This window comes from Nuphar pumila, chromosome 5 (assembly GCF_984573655.1).
Source record: "Nuphar pumila chromosome 5, dmNupPumi1.hap1.1, whole genome shotgun sequence".
NCBI classification, from domain to species: domain Eukaryota; kingdom Viridiplantae; phylum Streptophyta; class Magnoliopsida; order Nymphaeales; family Nymphaeaceae; genus Nuphar; species Nuphar pumila.
The window spans coordinates 14,066,481-14,086,780 of NC_143253.1; the positions used below are offsets into that span (position 1 = coordinate 14,066,481).

The window sequence follows — 20,300 nt, forward strand, 5'->3', positions numbered from 1 at the left end:
CTGGTTCGGACCCAGGTGAATCCAAACCCGGATCTGACTTTAAGGTGGAGGTACTAGGTCCGAATCCGGGTCTGATCGGGTCCACCATAAGAAAAAGCATACACACAAAAAAATCCATACCGGTAAAAGAGAAAAAGATTAAAAGATTAAAAGAAACAGGAATATGGATCGGGTTGGTGCCTGAACCATATCCTAACCCGGTTCCAGCCCTAATGGCCTAACCGACACATAGGGTGTGAAGTGTGAACGGCAAAGCCCTCGGCCTTGCAAAGTTTGTGCACGCAGCTGCAGCAGGCAGAAGCAGAGAGAGAGAGAGAGAGCAGGCAGGTCATCCATCGATCGATCGAGATGGGGAAGAAGAAGGGGAAGGGATCTCGGAAGGGGAAGAAGGAGTGGAGGAGCAACATCAGCACCGCCGAGATCGACGACTTCTTCAGCGACGCCACCAAGGATGCCCACAGCGGCGGCTCCCTCTCCCACCTCCCCTCCGATTCCCTCTTCTTCGTCGACTCCTCCGCCGACCTCTCCCTCAAGAAGAAGATCGACAAGCACAGGGCCAAAGTTCTCCGCTGCGAAAGCGTTCTGCAGAGGAACCAGTTCGTCCAGCCTGTCCCCTCCTCTAAGACCAAGAAGAAGCTCAAGCCAAATTCCAAAATCACACCGCCGCACACCGGAACGGCGAATACAGCCGACGCCGACGCCGCTGCGAAGGTGTGAACTATTTGTGTGGATAGGAGATTGCTTGCTTCATTCTTTGATGCAAATTTTGTTTTCTTTTGGAGAGATAGCTTGGTCATGCTTGTGTAGGATGTTTTGATTGAACTTATATTTTTTGTCTCTGTACAGAATGATGTTTATTCAACTTCTGCAATGGTTGATCCATGGGAAGGTGATAAAGGTTGTCCCACGACTCACTTTTACTACCTTTTAGTGATTTCATTGATTTAGGCTATATGGATCGCAAACAAGTATTAATTTCGTCTTTCCCTTGATCTTTTTTCTTCTGTTGTTTGGCAGAAGAACGCAATGCCAAGACCAACAAGGTAAATGCGTAAATGAACACCTCATTGCCTCTTTCATGGTATCTGTGGTTTTGATTGTTACAGTTTCTGTTGCCATCCAATTTGGGGGTTCTTGCTACTAAGTATCAAGTGGCTTTGTTGTTTATTGATGTCAGAAGTCGGTTGCTTCTTCAATCCCTGCTGTTGAGATTGAACCTCCAGGGTGCTCTTTCAACCCCTCAGTTGAAGCTCATCAGGTATGCTGTGCATAGTGACTAGATGTGAAATTTTTGGTTGATGATGTTCAGATGTAGTGGGCTGCATTCTAGCGCGTTCTAAGATGTACATTGCTTCTTTTTCAGGATTCTCTGGCCCTTGCCGTAGCCGGGGAAATGCAAAAAATATACCAAAAGGAGTTGGGACCTGAGCCCATTCCAGAAACTGTTCCAGGGTCCACACTGGATGAAGACGAAGTAAGTTACTGTATCCTCTATTTGCTGGAATTTCAAAATTTGGTTTAAGAATATGATATTGGGTTGGATCCCTTATTTGGTTCCATATGAAACTGAGGCCTTTCCTGAAGTTTTTTTGGGTATGCCAGTATCTATTATACGCACTATGTACATGCTGTTGATACCACCTGTATTTTCTTACTTAGTGTATCATTTACAGGATCCAAAGTTGAAATTCATGCTTCAGCATTGTTGTAAATTTAATAATATGTTCACCTATATTACTGCTATATTAAGGTTTATGGAGATCTTCGGAAGTTATTGGTTGATCTCTTTTAATACGTTATTGATTTTATAGCATTTAAAAATTATTGCAAAATAAAGAAACTCGTAGGCAACTTTTTTATTCTTATATGCCTCAACAAAGGGGTGCAAAGTGCATCTCTTTTTGCTTATTGGGTTTCTTTTTTTTGGTTGTCTATGGTCTGTTTGATAAGGATTTTTGTGTAACTTATAGTCTCGTCTGGTGCCTGGACATTCTTTTTTTTTTTTGTTTCAAGTGCTATTTCCATTTGTCTCACCTGAGTTTTCTTTTTAGATGTACTTCCTTGATGTTGATGATGGAGAAGATGAAGATCAGGATGCTGATGTTGATGATGGGTCAGAACACAGGTAATTTTGTAAATTCCAATTTATGTGTGAATCTGGATATTGTCATGTTATAATTATGATTTGCTTGTGAAGTGAGATAAGTGGAGCTTGATCAAGCAGAGGTTGTAGCCTATCCTTCACCTGCATGTATTCCTTTTTCACTGGGATTCATTTGACCATGTTAACTCCTAGGATTCTAAGGAAGCTTTTACAATGGTTCTATGGTGATTTAGATGGGTAGAGAAGAGGAAAAAATGGAAGAAAGAAAGAAGTGGGGAAGAGAGTGAGAAAGATTGTTGGATGGTGGAATGAGAAGGTCTATGTCATGATCTCTCTTGCTGTTCTGTGAGTAGGGCGTAACAATAGTTCACACGACTACAATACCCTTGCATGTGAATGTATCTACAGTCAACCCTACATGACCAGAACACTCAAATTGGACAAAAATAATGTCCTACAATACTCCCCTTCAAACTGGATTCATGATGTCAGTTATTTCCAATTGGTTCAATAAGTCTGTACCTTGATCTGTTAACCAATTCTATGAAAACATCCAATTGATTCTAAATTTAAATATGAAGAGTCTTGAATGCCACTCTTTCAGCTCTCTAATGAGAAAAATGGCAGCCAATATGTTCTATGTGTTATGCCAAATATGAGGTTAAGGGCAATATGCATGGCTGCCTTGTCACAGTAAAGACTGATCGACAGGCATCATTTAGGCTCATTTTACTTGAGATTGGTTCAAGCTATAAGCTTTCACAATCTCCAACTGCCCTTGCTTTATGATCTGTTTTAGCACTAGATCTAGATACCATAGCTTACTTCCTACCTTGGGATGAAATTAAATCTTCTATCATTTTAAGAACTGAGATTTTGAGCCCCACCCCCTTTGACGGGCTGGGTGGCGTGTCCATTTTATGGCCAGGCCAGCCATTGTCCACCCTAGTGAATTGCGCTAAAAAGTTAGACTTGCAACATTTAACTTGGTAGGTTATATGAAAAGAAAATAATACTGGCATTTGAGAAATGTAAACTAAGTAGTTAAAAGCTCTAGTCGTCCCGTAGGTGCCAATCCTCTAAACGGTCTAGTTGGCTAGTCGGAATAAAAAAAAGAAACAATAAAATAATAAAAAGTATAATAAATTCTTAAAAAGAGTAGAAATTACTTTTCAACACAATTTATGAAACTAAACAATTGAATGTAACCCATTAAGAGTTGTGTTTATCATGAACACTTCCTAGTAGAAGTTTCCTTTCTTGTCTGGCAAATGCTGGAACTGCACATTGAAATGTCTCCTTCACTCAATATATGTGCCTCACAAAGATTTGGAAACCTTATTTCTGTGGTTCCCTTTTCCTTCTGCCACCTAAGTTGTGAACTTGCCACTTAAGCAGCACCCTGATTATATACATGTTTCAAAATAAGACGTGATTTTGTTTGCTATTTATGTTTTTATTTGTGATTGGATAAATATAGTGATGTCCTCACTGCTCGACAATGCTCTCTTCATTATAAGTAGATCTTTCATTTTCTTGGACTCTGGCTTTATTCGGATGACATTGTGCACTTGTTTTTTACTCAGGCCTGCAAAGATGAGGCGATTGACACGAGCTGAGTTAAATCGAAAAGCTAGACGGAAGGAACAGCTAAGGGCAGAATCAGAAGCGAAAGAGCAGGAGAGAATCTCCAAAGAGATTGAGTGGTAACCTTGTTTTTTGCCATGTTCCTGATTTTTAGATGTCTTGGTGCTTTTATGCAAACATGGCAATTGTAAAAGTTTTCGTATCACACATCTAACTTAAATGGTGGCAATGGCAGTTTACCTGACATAATGAAAGAAATAGAGAAAGAGGATGAAGAAAAACAAAGGCGTCATGTCAGGCGTCTTGTTGCCATGCAAGAAAGAGTCAAGAATGGTCCTCCACGCATGGGAAAACACAAGTAATTTTTTGAGCCATTATCCTTGGTTTCATTGCTTAGTAGCTCTATCTGCTTAAGTAATTCTTTTATGCATAAATTGCTAGTCTATAAAATTTGGTGAACATCCATTTATGGCCTTCAGGCCATGGCCTTTTTAGTATGTGAAGCCCTTTATGTGAAATGGCTGGTTGCTCCATTGAGCTAGTTGGAATGTTGGATTCTTGCTCAAGCCTAAGCATGTGTGCTGGATAAGATGTTATGATTAAGGCCACGCATGAGGCTGAAGCTTGCACATGGGTTAACTGTTACATTTCTGTGCTCTGGATTCCTTTTTTTCCCCCTTTTTGCTCTACCATCTCTTGATTATCTGCATTTAGTTTTTCTGCTTTCCCCTTTTAGGTGATCATGTTTCTTTTGTATTATCTGATTTCAGTTATATGAAAGCATCAGTTGTCAATGGCTAGGCTTTCTAATACCTGTTTGTGTTGTTACTTTTGTGTGTTTGCTCAAAGTACACTTCACCCGAACCATCCCTATAGACTTGTTTAGCATATTATGATGGCGTAAATGCTCATAATTTCATTTAGATAGTGACTGCTAGTTTCTCGTGCATTAATTATCAGTTTTATAAATGCTCATAATTTCACTTAGGTGGTGTATACTTGTGCCTCATGCATGAATCACTAGTTTTATGCATTATCTGTTCTGTTTTTGCTCCTGAAGACTTGGAGATTCTTTTTTACTTGGAAGTTCCAGATTGATGGCTTTTAAGATTTTTCATACTTTGTTCAACTATTTAGTTCTAATCACAAGTTACTTCTGATAGAAAATAAGGAATCTGTTGAACATTTGGCAATAGGAGATAACCTTTTGCAAGATGTAGTTCCTTTTATGCCCAATGTAACTGGTTCTGTGATGTTGCAGATTTGAGCCTGCACCTATGCAAGTTCTATTGTCTGAGGAAGTTACTGGGTCCCTTCGGGAGTTGAAGGTATTGGATTCTTCCATGTTGTATCAGCCAATCTGATGGTGCTGCTTGGATATGGTTTACTTCTTTTCTTAAATGAATAATAATTTTCCTTATAGGGATGTTGCACCTTAGCAAGGGACAGGTTTAAGAGCTTAGAGAAGCGTGGTTTGGTTGTCCCAGGACCAAAACGCAACAGGTATGTTACCACGGACAATTAATTATCAAATATCAATTTATCACACGGTTATCATGGTTGCATAGAATTACTGGATGCTGCCTCTCTCTTTAAGTCCTAATTAACGATCTAGTTGCAATATCAGTTTTCTGCTGAAATGAAATATTATTCTTCATGTTTCACCTTTGTGATGAATCGTGAAAACTGAAAACCCCATTTTTTTATTCAAAATTTTCTCTTGAACTATTTTTCTCTAATTAAGCAGACCTGCGTTTGTTTTGTTGAGCATACAGCATATTTGCTGGGGCATCCAACAGTAGCTAATCCATGTTTTGCATTGCACAGGAGCTAGAGGGTTTCAAATTCTCCAGTTGGTGTTTGGTGAGCCGCTATTTCTGATAGACTGAGATGGAATATATGGTGCATTCGGAAAATAAGTCCAGGGAACTGATCGTAGAGGAGAATTTTGGACTTGTGGGCCATGAATACCATTGAAACCACTTGCTGCCTGCCTGTAGGAAAATATTATTGACTTATCTGACCTGATCAGACCTGGTATATCATCTCGCCTGCTCGTATGTGAGTCTTTATTCATATGTATGACCTAAATTTATGTCAAGTTGGTATACTATGATTTGCTATAAGCTCGATTCGGAAGCATGAAACTGCGTACTTCTTTTAGGTAGCTTTATGAGAGGCTCGCTCAAGAAAAATTGTCAATCTTGCTGCTCCCAGTATGAAAGTGAATCTCCTTGATATTGGAAGTCTTGATGTCGAAAGAAATGTCTTTTGAAAACTGTCACCGTTTTTATATGGTTTTTTATCCATCTTAATTAGTTGTGCTTTGCTAAAGTTAATATAAAAGAACTGAGGTTCATACATGATCCATTTGGGCCCTGGTTCTAGCAACAGAAGCCCTTTCACTCAAAAGTTCTGAAAATAAGGACTGAATAGTATTGGTTTTGTTTAAAAGCTAAGCAAAGATAAAATGCTACCGTGCACAAAAAAGGATGATCTTCCAAGGTACTTAGCTCGAAAGCTCGAAACTGGATGAGGTTTTCCCTAAAATGCTCCACATTATCACAAATCCTCTAAAGCAATGTAATGATGTCGATTTGTTAGCATCCCACGGCCTACTGTGCGTGGCCTTTAAAACCCTTAAAAACTGCCCCACATTGAAAGAGGCTTCACCAAGGAAAACATATTTCTTGAACCTTTGATTCCGAGTAGCCTTACACAAGTTTATAATCTTGATGGTTTCATCTAGAGTGATTGTCATCACTCAAAGAATCAATGTGTATGGATGTTTTTGTTTTCGTCTTTCCATGAATCCCAAGATTAAGACTTTGTTAATCTGAATACATGAAGTCTTTGTATACATGTAGTGGAGCAACATCTTAAGAAATAAGGAATGACTAGCGATGAATTGCCCATGCAAATTATGGAACTATTCAGAAGCAGTAAGGATTCTTTTAAAGGATTTTTCATTTTCGCCAAGAAACAATGGGGAAAGAGGATTTTTTGCATGGAAAACCGAGGAAATATCAAGAAGAAACAAAAAGAGAAAGGAAGAAAGCTTACTAAAGCTCATCCATGAATACAATACTACTCATGAAGGCCACGTTTAGAAGCAAGAAAAAATCTCATAAGTAAAAACAATTGCTGGGGTATGTCCGACCCCAACCAGTTGCACACTATACCATTGGGTTTTGAATCTGCAACGTCCCAGCACAAGGTGACATGCACTAGCTGCTCCTACTAGACAAGGGGAGCCCCCCGTTGGTAAAAAAAAAAACAAATTTGCTTATGAGAAATTTTGATATGAGATTTTTTTCAAATGATTTTTTTTTTACTTGTTTGTGTATAATAAGAAAATTAGAGTTGAAAATTCTCCCACTATTAGAGGAAGATAGGGATAAGGGGATTGATCAAAACCCTTCTCTCTCTCTCTCTCTCTCTTGCACCATAGAAAGATGAAGATGGAGGCAGTAGATAGAATGAAATGATTTGAAGGTGAAGGGTTGCTCTAATGCAAAAAGAAAACTTTTGATATGAAAATATTCTTCAACCCCCCTAGGTGGAGGAATTTTTTCTATTAAAAATTTGAGTTTTAAAAACAACTTTTTCTATACAATTTTTTCTCTCGTTTGAAACGGATGGAAATTTTGCCATTTTTTCCATCCTACTTGCATTTTTTCTTTCATTTTCTCGCTTCCAAACATGCCTGAAGAACAGAAAAATTATCTGGAAAAAATTTCGTCTACGTGGGTCCCTAGCATGACTGCTTGCCTCCGGAAATCTGAAGGATATGGTTGATCTGGGATATAAGATGCTAGGGAAGAGGTAAAAATTGATTTAGATTCAGCAAAAGTTTTTATAACGGCCTAAACAGTTGAACAACAACCTAACTGTTATTGGAACGTTTTTTAGCTTGTTAAAATCTCTGGGCTAACATTTTTCAAAATCTGAAATATTGAATGGCATTCTTCCATCAAATAACGTTGTTCTGCATTGTGTTTCACAAATCTCTGCACCGTCCCTACTCTGATCAACCCCAGTACCTTGGATCACTTCTTGTTGGCTTACCTGCAAGAACTGGACCTTCCTATAGGAAGGCAATAATTTAAACAACAATCAACACTTGAACCTGGTCCTGAGGATTCTAATTTTCAAAAGCCATCGGTCTTCTAAAATCCGGACAGATTTCTCACAAAAAGATCCACAGATAGATACTTAAAAAAACATCTCTGTCATGGGATCAAGTTGGAATTGAATGAGGTAGCTTGATGGTTAGGTTGCATTATCATAACCAAGAGGTCTCAGGTTCAAATCTCACACGGTTATCCCCTAGCTTGCCTAGACCCAAAAAAAAAAAAAAATCTAAACCTGAAAATATTTCGTCTTTAAAACTCGACATTAACCGTTGGTCGGAAACCAAGTTTTGGTGAGACCTCTCATTCAGTAAAAACGAATACACAGGAGACTTATATAAAGCAAGATACATGCTTTGCCTTGAAAACTCGAATATCGAACTCCTAGTTTAACCAAAGACAAGACCTCTTCATCAATTGCTTGACATAACCTGGATTTTAAAGTATTCGGTTGATAAAAACCTAACTTTTCATGTTTTTTGTCACAAAAAACTAAAAATAAGTGAGAACAAATGGGTCAACCATTCTCCGGCCAATGGGCCAGAAAATGGTTGGCAGGAAAATGGTCAGAATGGCACCATTTTCATAGTAATAGATGTTAATATGATTCTGGGGGGCAAGGGTAGCTCACGGAGTTTTATGCTGCCAGGACAGTGATGGTAAGTACGGTAGGCAAAGTCAGCTCGGCCAGGTCTCTGATCCTGAAAATATCAAAAAAATGCTAATAGGATATCGAAGAAAACTCAATGTTTTGGCTAGATTTTGGCAAAATTAACCAAGGTGGGGATATACAGATTTCGGAAAGATCCCCCTCCCCCCCTTGATTGAGGGGTAATTAGTTTTGTACTCTCTTCTCTTTTCTCTTGTGTATACTAATAAAACCCCATCTTTCTTATAAAAAAAAGTTTTTTTCTGAATAATTAGAGAAAATCACCTCTCACTCACTCACGAGCCCATCGGTGTAAATGTAAATACCACAAATCCCCCCTTGCCCACCAACAAGTACATCCAGCCTCACCCCAAATCTGTCATGATAACACCACACTCAGATTACCCGTTTCGGGCTTGAGCTCACCATTGGGGTCTTTGACTCAGAACCAGACCCAGTTCTCAAGGAACCAGGAGCCACCGAGCCGGACCCAAACCTGATCAGAGGAGAATCCAGATCTATGACCCAAGTAGGTCTGACCCTAAACCTTTCCCTAGAGATACCAAGACTATAAAACCCTCTCTTTCTCGATCTCCACCACCCTCTTCTTCTTCTTCTTCTCCGCTGCGCCTGCCTCTCGACCCGCAGATATGGTGCACGTCAGTTTCTACAGGAATTGTAAGATCCCATCTCTCTCTCTCTCTCTGGCAAGTGGGTTCTCCCAAAAACGCACTGAGACCTGGAAAAGTTGGGATATTTTGCACTATGCAACACTAGGAAACGCCATACAGATTTGTTGTGCTTATTTTCATTTGTGGGTGTGTCCAAAAAACACCCTGAGTTCGTTGTTTCTCTTGGGTTTGATCGTCTCTGAGATAGAATCATTGATCTGTTTGTGTTTGTTTTGGAATCCTTGTTAGATGGGAAGACGTTCAAGAAGCCCCGGCGCCCCTATGAGAAGGAGCGTCTCGATGCCGAGCTGAAGCTCGTCGGAGAGTACGGGCTCCGGTGCAAGAGGGAGCTGTGGAGGGTTCAGTATGCCCTCAGCCGCATCAGGAATGCCGCCAGGGAGCTCCTCACCCTCGATGAGAAGAATGAGCGGCGGATCTTCGAGGGCGACGCTCTCCTGCGCAGGATGAACCAGTATGGGCTCCTGGACGAGAGCCAGAACAAGCTCGATTACGTCCTTGCCCTGACGGTCGAGAACTTCCTTGAACGCCGCCTTCAGACGCTCGTCTTCAAGTCGGGCATGGCGAAGTCGATCCATCATGCCCGTGTCCTCATCAGGCAGAGGCATATCAGGTTGAAAAGATAAAATGATGCTTTGTATTTGTTTGCCCATGCTCTCTCTCTCTCTCTCTCACGCACACACACACATACACACATACGGCGATGGGTTGTCTATCCTAATTTGAGCCAAGTTGGCTTCCAAATCTGAGGCGTCATTTGATTTGTTATATCTCATGATTACATAACATTGTATCTGATTTCAGTTTTTCTGAATGAATAATTTGCTTTGAAGAAGTTTCTAGTCTTCCAATATGTAAATAGAATAAGCTGTCGAGTGAATTTCATGACATTGGATCCATTTGTTGATCTTATTGCCCGTTCAAGTTTGCTGTATTTGATTTTTCCTAGAACCACATGCTTCTTATGTAATGCCCTGACTACCAAATCAGGCTGAAAGAAAATGCTGCAATTTTGTGTTGACACTATACAATTGTTGAGTGCTTTTTTTATGGGTCATTAACCTTTTCGTTAATTCCTTGACTGCCCATTTGATCCTATGTACATGGCTGAACCACTATCCGTGCTGGCTTCTGCATATTTTCTCAAAGTTGGCAATTGTTGGTAGCTTCTGTATTCTTAGATTGAGGCAATTGTTTGATGCCCTTGCTGATGGTTTGAATCAACCTTACTTTTCTTTGATCTTAAGATTTATCTTTTTCTTATGCACACATGGAGGAATCTCTGTGATGATTCTATGCAGTGATATCTTCGATTAACTCTGGTGATGTTTCAAGAGCATAGTGGGCCATTGTTTACCTGAATCATATTTCCTTGTGTGGGTCCAAACTTTGGGGAAGCCTAACTACATGGTCTTGGTTATAGCATTTATTTTCTCTATGTACTTGGTATGCTGAATATCTTCTTAGAGAACTCACAAGACAAAGTATGGTCCTTAAGGGCGTGTTTGATTGTTCATATTGCATTGTCTGCCATCCGTGTAATGCGTGGGGCCTTTGTATCCTCGCATATGCGGGAAGCGTAAGACACTGCATCCCGTGCATCCCATCCTGCACATCCCGCGTGGATGCCTCGGGCTTGTCCACAGCCGTTCGAAGGTTCCGCCTAGAATAGGGGTGTCTGAACTGCCCTAGACACCACGTGAAAGAAAAAAATCTGACCCCGACACCCCCCCTCTTGACTTCCTTCCCCCCCACTCCCCCGAACTCCCCTGCTGTGATCCCCTCACACCTAGCATCTGCACGCGCAATTCAGTGTTTGCTCCCTTGCCCCGGCGATCACTCCCAGATTTCCGGCATACACTCCCAGATCTCTGGTGGTGCATTCTCTCTCTCTCTTTGCTGATGTAGGATTAGAGGAATGTCTCATTAGGGTTTCGGTTAAAATGCTTGCTAAATACGAGATTAGGGTTAGGGTTTCCTAATTACATGTTTTTTATGTTTAGATTTTAGTTTTTTTTTGTTTTGTTTTTTATGCTTATTTTAGTATTTTATTGTGTGAATGCATACTAAATCCGTATTTCTATTTCGTGTGCAGTTAAATATTATGCTTTGATTTTAGGGATTTTTGTGTTTTAATGCTTGTTTTAGCATTTTATTGTGTGAATGCATGCTAAATTTGAATTTCTATTTTGTGTAGGGTTAGAGTTTACTAAATACATGTTTTTTTTATGTTTAGATTTTAAGGTTTTTTTTGTTTTATTAATTATTTTAGTATTTTATTGTGTAAATGCATGCTAAATCCGAATTTCTATTTCATGTAGGGTTAGGATTTTTTAAATACATGTTCCTTTATACTTAGATTTTAGGCCTTTTGGGTTTTATTGCTTATTTTAACATTTTATTGTGTGAATGCATGCTAAATCCAAATTTCTATTTTGTACCTGGTTAGCGTTTCTAAATACATTTTTTTATGATTAGATTTTAGGGATTTTTGTGTTTCAATGCTTGTTTTAACATTTTAGTCTGAATACATGTTAAATCCAAATTTCTATTTCGTGTAAGGGTTAATGTTTCCTAAATACATATTTTTTCATACTTAGATTTTAGGTTTTTTTGTGTTTTAATGCTTGTTTTAGCATTTTGTTGTGTGAATGCATGCTAAATCCGAATTTCTATTTTTTGTTGGTTAGGGTTTGCTAAATACGTGTTTCTTTGTGGTTAGATTTTTGTTTTGTTTTTGTATTTTAATGCTTGTTTTAACTTTTTACTGTGTGAATGCATGCTAAATCCGATTATTTGTTTTTGGTAGGGATATCGTTTGTTAAATACATATTTTTTATCCTTAGATTTTAAGCGTTTTGTGTTTTAATGTTTGTTTTGGCTTTTTATTGTGTGAATGCATGCTAAATCCAATTATTTATTTCAGGTAGGGTTTGGGTTTGTTAAATACATGTTTTTTATGCTTAGATTTTAATTTTTTTTCTGTTTTAATTCTTGTTTTGGCATTTTATGCTGTTTATGCATACAAAATATATTTAATCTTTTGTTTCATTTATGTTGAAATTCACACATGTTTCTCAATGATGCTTGATTCCCAAGTGCAAACAATGGAAAATCTCCAAGTGTGAAATACTCAAGACAAACTCCAACGGGAAGAACACCAAGTAGATTTTTTGTTTGCTTGTATGTTGGAACCAGAGTTACCGGAAGCTTTTTAGATAGGTCGGAAGCTCGCTTCCCAGAAACTCGCTTAAGAAACACGATACTCCTTGCTTCCGAAACTTGATGAGAACCTCGATTCCCCCACGCTTTTCACACACCATTTATTCATCTTATATGTTCTCTTACTCAACTTTTCATGTTTTTTATGTGTTTTCTTTCACTCTTCTCACTCATTTCCATGTGCTTTCTCTAAATTGGTAATCATCATTTTCAGATTTTGTTAAAAATTTAATTCTTACACTAAAAAATCATGAAATTTAATATTAGTCACTTTTATTTTAGTTATTTGTGTTTCATTTTGATTCACATTCAGTTATTATATATATATATATATATATATATATATATATTATTCCTCGCTTTCGCTTCCCGTATCGTTTCCCGCTTCCGCTTCCTAGTCTGGCAACCTTGGTTGGAACTTGCCCGGATCCCTAGGATGAAAACAAGTGGGGGCCTAAGAAATAGAGCAATGAGGGTGGTGAAGCAAATGATAAAAAAGTATGGTGTTGAGTTTGCATTGGATAAAATAAAACACAAGTTGAATCAAGCTAAGTCAGATTTGTTTGTCTTGAATCACATTTTGAACTCTAGTGGTTTTGGGTGGGATCTGGAAAAATGGATGGTTGTGGTGGATAAGGAAGTATGGGATGTGTTTGTGAGTAGATACCCAGCTAGGACGAGATATAATAAGCAAGAAAATAGAGGTACTATGAGCATGCACAAGTAATATATGGGGTGAACATAGGGGTCTCATATTTAATCAACCACCACTACGGGTGTCAACGGTCAGGTTTACTCAGATCTGACCCGTACCAAACCCTATAGGGTTCGGGTATGGTGATAAAGAAGAAGACCCGATTAAGACTTGGGTCCAAACCCTAAGGTCCGATTAATACATGGATCCGAGTATAGTTTGTGAAATTTTATACTAGACTCAGGCCCGACCCGAGTTTCGATTAAGACCTACAAATTTTCAATGTAAAAATGATAAAAAATAGTATTTTATTGGGTATGTCTCGAGTATGGATCATGTAGTTTTTATCGGGTTCGGGTATGGTTTCTCTTATGGTAGGTGCGATTAGACTCGGGTTTGGACCCGATACCATACCCAAAAATCAGGGCATGGGCTGGTTCCACCTGGGTCTAAACCAAACCCGACCCGTTCACACCCCTAACCACCACCACCATCTAGATAATACCAGTGTGGATCTTGGACAATAAGGATTGGAATCAATGACATTGGGCAATTTTGTTCTTTGTGATGAGACGCCAGTGAATAATCCATGCCATAGTGAGCCATTATCATTTACAAGGGCATTAAATAGAAAGAAACTTAATAATCAGGTGATGGCAATTATCAAGGCGTGCCAGGAGCATATGCATGCATGTGAAAAATATCAGTGATGCTTCGCCATACAACGTTATAATGCGGTGTAACACTGTTGAAGGAGATAGGCGAGAGTTGACAGATTGATGCTCTCACACGCATGAAGGTATTGAATTTCATAAAAGACGCCAACAATACAAGCTATGTCACATGGGTGCGGGTGCGAGGATTCGGCACTTCCAAAAAACCCGAGTGCGGGGGTGCGACAGGAGCAAAAATGTAATATATATATATATATATATATATATATATATATATATATATATATATATAAAAGGGGGGTTTGGGGGTTCCCCCCGGTGTGGGTCCCGCTGCGCGGTCAGCGGGCGGGGGTCTAGGGATAGGGGGGCAGCGCCCTCCCCCAGAACTTTTTTTAAAATTCCACAGCCTATTTCATAGGGCAATTTTTTTTAAAAAAAACCAAAAAAAATGGACCATCCGCAGCCCATTTCATAGGGCAAATTTAAAAAAAACAAAACAAAAAATGGACCAAAATGACCCTGGGTGCGGTCAACGCACCCAGGGTCGGGTTGACCGCACCCGGTGCCGCACCCGCGTCGATGCGGGTGCGGCACCTTGCTAGCCGAGTCCCTGTGACATAGGATACAAGTGTATTTTTGTGCTTAGAGCTACAATTGAGGGTAGAGTGGTTGGACGATGAAGCATTAAATTCAATGCTTTCATACACGTGCGAGCTTCATCTATCCACTCGACCATCTACTTCAATATGCTACCTAGACCATCTCCTTCAATGCAATGTTACGTTTCATTATAAGGTTGTATGGTTAAGCATCATCTGATTCATTATGTTTCTTCCTAGATGATGGTTGCTTGCTAGGACTGACTATCCAGTTGGATCTTTATCACAAGGAACAAAATTGCTCGATGTCATCTCTTTTAGTCCAAGATCCACACTCAATGTTTCTTTGGATGGTGGTAGTGATTAATTAGATACGAGACTCTTATGTTCACCCATGGCAGTGGATTCCCCATATATTTGTTCCGCATGCCCATAGTACCTCCATTCACATACTCATCCTATGCTTCTTTATCCACCCCAACCATCATTTTTCTGGATTCCACCCAAGCCCACTAGAGTTCAGAATGTGATTCAAGATAGATAAATAAGACTTAGTTTGCTTCAACTTGTTTTTAATTTTATCCAATGTAAACTCAACACCGTACTTTTCGATCATTTGCTTCTCCACCACCCTCATTGGTCTATCTCTTAGGCCCCTACTTATTTTCATTCTAGGGATTTGGGCTTGTTCCAACATATAATCAAACAAAAAATATATTCGGTGTTTCTCGTATTGTAGTTTGTCTTGAATATTTCACACTTGGGGATTTTGCACTTCAGAATCTCCCATCACTAACAAACATGTGTGCATTCCAGCATAAATGAAACAAACATTTTGCATGCATGTGCAACATGCAATGCGAAAACAAGAATTAAAAAACCCCCCTAAAATCTAATCATAAAAATCATTTACTTAGCAAACTCTATCCCTACCCGAAATAAATAATTGGATTTAGCATGGATTCTTTGTCACACAATAAAAGCATAAACAAGAATTAAAATACAAAAACCCCTAAAATCTAAGCATAAAAAACATGTATTTAATAGGCCCTATCCCAACTCAAAACAAATAATCGGATCTAGCTTGCATTCACATAATAAAAAGCCAAAACACAAATTAAAACACAAAAAACAATAAAATCTAAACATAAAGAAACATCTATTTAGCAAACCCTAGCCCTACATAAAATATGTATTTGATTTAACATGCATTCACACAATAAAATGCTAAAATAAACATTAAAACACAAAATGACCTAAAATCTAAGCATAAGAAAACATGTATTTAGGAAACACATGAAATAGAAATTTGGAATTAACATGCAAGGACACAATAAAACACAAAAAACCTTAAAATCTAATAATAAAAAAACATGTATTTAGGAAACCGTTACCTTACACGAAATAGAAATTTGGATTTAGCATGCATTCACACAATAAAATGCTAAAATAAGTATTAAAACACAAAAAACCTAAAATCTAAGCATAAAGAAAAGTGTATTTAGCAAACCCTAACCCTACACGAAATAGAAATTTGGATTTAGCATTCGTTCACACAATAAAATGCTAAAATAAGAATTTAAACACAAAAAGCTCTAAAATTTAATAATAAAAAATATGTATTTAGGAAACCCTAACCCTATTCTTGGGGTGTCCAGGGCCGTTTGGACACCCCTGTTCATGGTTTGACGTTGGAACATCCCTTATTTTGTGTGGGCCCCACGCTGCCAAGCAATCAAACTTTCCCTTGATAAACAACTGTCACATGGATACGGCTGTGAACATGGGGATATGGTGCTATTTGTGAATTTTTCAATATGACCCCCTTATAAGGGGATATGGAATGGCAGTCCAAAATGGAGTATCTGTATGACATAGATAGACAAGCTGGAGTAACCCCTTTGGAATTTGAACCAGAGACCCCTAAGTTATGATAGTGTGACCAGAGACTTTATTTTAGGCGTAAACTCATTCTTTTGTCCTGATTAAATGCAAATTTCACAGTTCTTGGGAACAATGTTTTAAAACTCGCCGAGTCAACTCGGTGACTCGGCTCGGCTCGGCCCTCCCGCGAGTCAACCTGGCAAGCTTAACTCGGGCTGCGAAGACTCAGCCTGACTCGGGCGAGTTCTGGGATGTTTGAAATTTGATTTCTTGGGTATTTCAGAATAAAAAAAATTGTAATATTATTGAGAGAATTACTGGCTTTCTAATACTCGGGCGAGAAAAAGGAAAATTAAGGTGACATATTGTAAAACCAGATTAGTGCTCTTTTCAGATTAAATTTAAAGTTAAAACCAGATGTTAAAGATAAAATGAAGAGAGGAAGAATGCTGCTAAATGATGCCTGAGAAGATCTGATGATGCAGCAGCTGAATCAACTCGGTGACTCGGCTGATTCAAATCATATAAAGAACTGGCCCTCATTAGTATAAGCATTAAGAATAAGATAAGATGACTAGTCTGAAAAGATAACTTAGAAATGCAAACTTGAGAATTAAATGCATGCTGACAATAGATATTATGCATAGAGTAACACTGGAAGATTGGCTTCAGGATGTTTGTTTCTCCATTTCTTCCAATCACGAGCTACAACATCTATCATAATGCAACCTTTGATGTATCTTTTCACAACCTCCCTCCAAATCTTCAATGGTCTTCCTCTTTTCTTAGCTTTTCCACTAACATGGTATCTTTTATGTTGTGACAAGTCTATGTGGAACATGTCCAAACCATCCTAAGCAACAACCTTCTTTTTCTGTTATTGGCAGTACTCTTAAGTGTCTTCTAATGCATTCATTTCTGTCCTTTGTTATTTTATACATTCATCCTAGTATACACATCTCTATAACAGGAATTCTCTCAACACTGGGCACCATGTAAGAATGTTGGTATTACAACAATCTTGGAAACATTCTTGTAATCATAAAAGTGCTTGTCCATCACATAACACTCCACTAGCTTGTCAATATTTAATCCATCGAACTCATCTTACTAGTAACATCTTCATCAAGCCCACCATACTGTTGCATGATGCATCATAGAGCCTGTATATGAGTTTATCATCTCTTGTTTACTGAAAAACATGGTTTGAGACAAATTATATATTGTTTTTCTTTTAAAATCAAAAGTTAACAAAACCCGGTCCGAGTCACCGAGTTGACCCGCCGAGTCACGAGTCAATAAAGAAAGAGTCGAGTCCCGAGTCACTGGGTTTTAAAACCTTGCTTGGGAACCATATCTTTAAAGGTAGACTTTCAGTTAATGCAGCAAAGATTATAACTGCAAATTACCTAGATTCATGGGTTTTGGATTGGTAAAAGTTGCTCTTCACTTCATCCATAAAGGCCTGCCTATCAGGCTCAGCTTGAGATTGGTGTCTGGCTATTCATCTATCAGCCATCTGGTTTGAGTGTATCCATACAGAGATGGCTGCTGGCTGCTGTCACAGTCCAACTACAAATTGCAACTAATTTCTCATTTGGAAATTATCATTATCCATCAGGGTATAAGATATGATACCTTTACCAGTATCTATTCTGCCAACGATACTGTTGGTTAGTGGTGGTTGGCTTTGAGATCCTTATTCCTTGCTAACCTGATGCATTGATTGCATGGTTGGGACATTGACTGGCTTTGTTAAACTGGTGCTTCAGAACATCCAGCATACTTGGATTTATGCTGGTATTTCTGGGTGCTTTTTGTTTGTGCAAATTATCTAAATTATATTCTATGTATTTTTAACACCTCTCTCTCTCTCTCTCCACACACACACACACACACACACACACACACACACACACACACACACACACGATAGGTGAGTTAGCCTTTCTCTAAATCCATACTGAATAAAACCCGTGCTTTCCATTCTGTTGAATTTGCTTTTGTTTGACAGGGTTGGTAGGCAGGTGGTAAACATTCCATCTTTCCTGGTGCGAGTGGATTCTCAGAAACACATAGACTTCTCACTCACAAGCCCACTCGGTGGAGGTCGTCCTGGCCGTGTCAAGCGAAAGAACCTCAAGGCTGCATCCAAGAAGGCTGCTGGTGGAGATGGAGATGAAGAGGATGAGGATTGAGTTTCTGTGCTGAAACTATTTTTTCCCTATCTTTCTTCAGTGCAATCTTTTTTGCCCGAACACGAGTCCCTTTATCTACTTCCCTCTTTATATGATCACTTAGTAGCTTTCTACCTTTTTGTTGCAACTGCCAGGAGTTATTAGGCTTGGGTGTAAAATGATTCTTTATCATTAATTACTATAGGTTGCGTTCGGTACTTGCAGTGTTGAGTTTGAATTTTTGATGCTTTATATCGTGCACGATTCTCTATTGTTGTCCCAGGATTGGCTATGCTTCAGATTTTGCTCTTAAGGATGTGTTTGGATTCTGTGCTGAATGTGAGTTCTGTGGAAACCTGAGTCAACAGAAAACAAGTGCCTGGATTAGGTGCTGGCTCAACACTCCCCAACTTATCTCATCTCACAATTGTTGCTGATATTTTCCTTTTTGTCTAAATTTACAAAATGTGAAGTTCATGATAAATTGCATGTATTTTGTCTTTTGCTATATCTTGACTTTGTCCTAATTTTTATGTAATTTTACTATGATTATTAGCTATTGTTACTTTTTAGTATTTCCTATTTTTGCTATTTATAATATCTTTTGTAATTCAATGATGTTTTCCGCCAAACAAATACAGCAAATACAAACAGAAAATCTTTGATAGCAGAATTTTGTAACCACTGGCTTAATGGTAGCAAATACAGGATTAGTGGCAATTGAGTGACATATCAATCCAAACCAAGGCCACCAAACATTGTTGCTATTTTGAATTTGTTGCAATTTTATCTGTATATAAAACAATACAAACATTATAAACACATGAGAAATGACGGTAAAATCTTAGTAGATTTTTGATAAACAGAAATGATCTGCATCAACTAAGGCCTTCGTGGTGGTTGTTTAATAATAAGAAAACTCATGGAAATATCCCTGAATAAGGTTTGATCTTATTCAGAGATTAATAAATGTGTCAAAGCTGTATTGGTTTTTGTTAATCTGTTCCTGTTCCTTTTAGCACATGGCCCCAATTATCTCCTTGGCAGCATTTATTGATTCGAAAATTAATTTGTAAATCATAGTTGGACCTGGACTTTTTGAGATGTCCTTGATAACCGATGAATGATCAAGTATTTTTCCTTGTGTAAATTTTATTTCAATGGGTATTCGATTTTCGGATACATATTTTACTGTTATATTGCTAGTTATTCCATGTGTTGACATAAGACAGATAGTGAATTTGTTTATGTCGATTTCTTGAATCTTTTTCACGGCTTTTGATAATATAAAGTATTGCCAATATTTAATGTGTGACATTTTTTAGTATATTATGGTTTATCATGGCTTTACTGCATTCAATGGGTGTTTTTCATATTTTATCTTGATTTATTTTACATTTGTGGATACCTATTTTTTTTGTATTTTTTTCAAAAGAAAATAATGTTAATAGGAAACCTTGCATCATGATAACAAGTTTTGTGAATGTGATGGAGACATTAGCCTGATTTCAGAGGGTGTAGAATGATACGGACCCTATGAACTTGGTTTGAGGAATAGATGGATGTTATGTCTTGTTTTAGACGACAAGATGGTGATACGCTTTGCTCAGCAGAGTGCAGCCCATTTGGATTGAGCTCTTTGGTTAACTTTTTTTTATAAAACGAGTTACATGTGCAAGTCAGGGCAATGAGATATGGGCCCTGAGACTTAAATTGGCCAAATTGGTGGGGCATTTTGGGATGTGGGTCAGCTTGAGTTGATTGTAAAGTTGTCCCGAGAGAAGCTGTGCCAACTTATGTCTATCTATAGGTCAGATCAGATCATGCTGTATCCCAAAGATGGGGAATTTGAGATCCTCGTGAAACTGATGATTTTGCATGGGCTGAT

The 20,300-nt window shown here is 38.4% G+C and overlaps 2 protein-coding genes across 2 annotated transcripts; both read left to right on the forward strand.

Moving 5' to 3' along the window:
- The first annotated feature begins 265 nt into the window (after positions 1-265).
- On the forward strand, positions 266-5,906 carry LOC149836864 (Nop53 protein). Its single transcript, XM_090005626.1, has 11 exons — positions 266-711; positions 847-898; positions 1,018-1,043; positions 1,178-1,258; positions 1,364-1,474; positions 2,052-2,125; positions 3,691-3,810; positions 3,927-4,049; positions 4,953-5,019; positions 5,115-5,194; positions 5,519-5,906. Exons 1-11 carry the CDS (start codon positions 349-351, stop codon positions 5,523-5,525), a joined length of 1,104 nt encoding a protein of 367 aa, XP_089861752.1. The 5' UTR covers positions 266-348; the 3' UTR covers positions 5,526-5,906.
- Positions 5,907-9,085: 3,179 nt separating this feature from the next.
- LOC149836865 (small ribosomal subunit protein uS4y) lies at positions 9,086-18,630 on the forward strand. The gene is made up of 3 exons (XM_090005627.1): positions 9,086-9,151; positions 9,394-9,775; positions 18,250-18,630. Exons 1-3 carry the CDS (start codon positions 9,124-9,126, stop codon positions 18,431-18,433), a joined length of 594 nt encoding a protein of 197 aa, XP_089861753.1. The 5' UTR covers positions 9,086-9,123; the 3' UTR covers positions 18,434-18,630.
- The last annotated feature ends 1,670 nt before the right edge of the window (positions 18,631-20,300 follow it).

Coding starts and splice junctions, on each gene's coding strand:
- LOC149836864 (XM_090005626.1), top strand. CDS start 349: ATGGGGAAGAAGAAGGGGAAGGGATCTCGGAAGGGGAAGAAGGAGTGG. Junction 712..846: donor ACGCCGACGCCGCTGCGAAG/GTGTGAACTATT, acceptor GTCTCTGTACAG/AATGATGTTTATTCAACTTC. Junction 1,044..1,177: donor GCAATGCCAAGACCAACAAG/GTAAATGCGTAA, acceptor TATTGATGTCAG/AAGTCGGTTGCTTCTTCAAT.
- LOC149836865 (XM_090005627.1), top strand. CDS start 9,124: ATGGTGCACGTCAGTTTCTACAGGAATT. Junction 9,152..9,393: donor CGTCAGTTTCTACAGGAATT/GTAAGATCCCAT, acceptor AATCCTTGTTAG/ATGGGAAGACGTTCAAGAAG. Junction 9,776..18,249: donor ATCAGGCAGAGGCATATCAG/GTTGAAAAGATA, acceptor TTTGTTTGACAG/GGTTGGTAGGCAGGTGGTAA.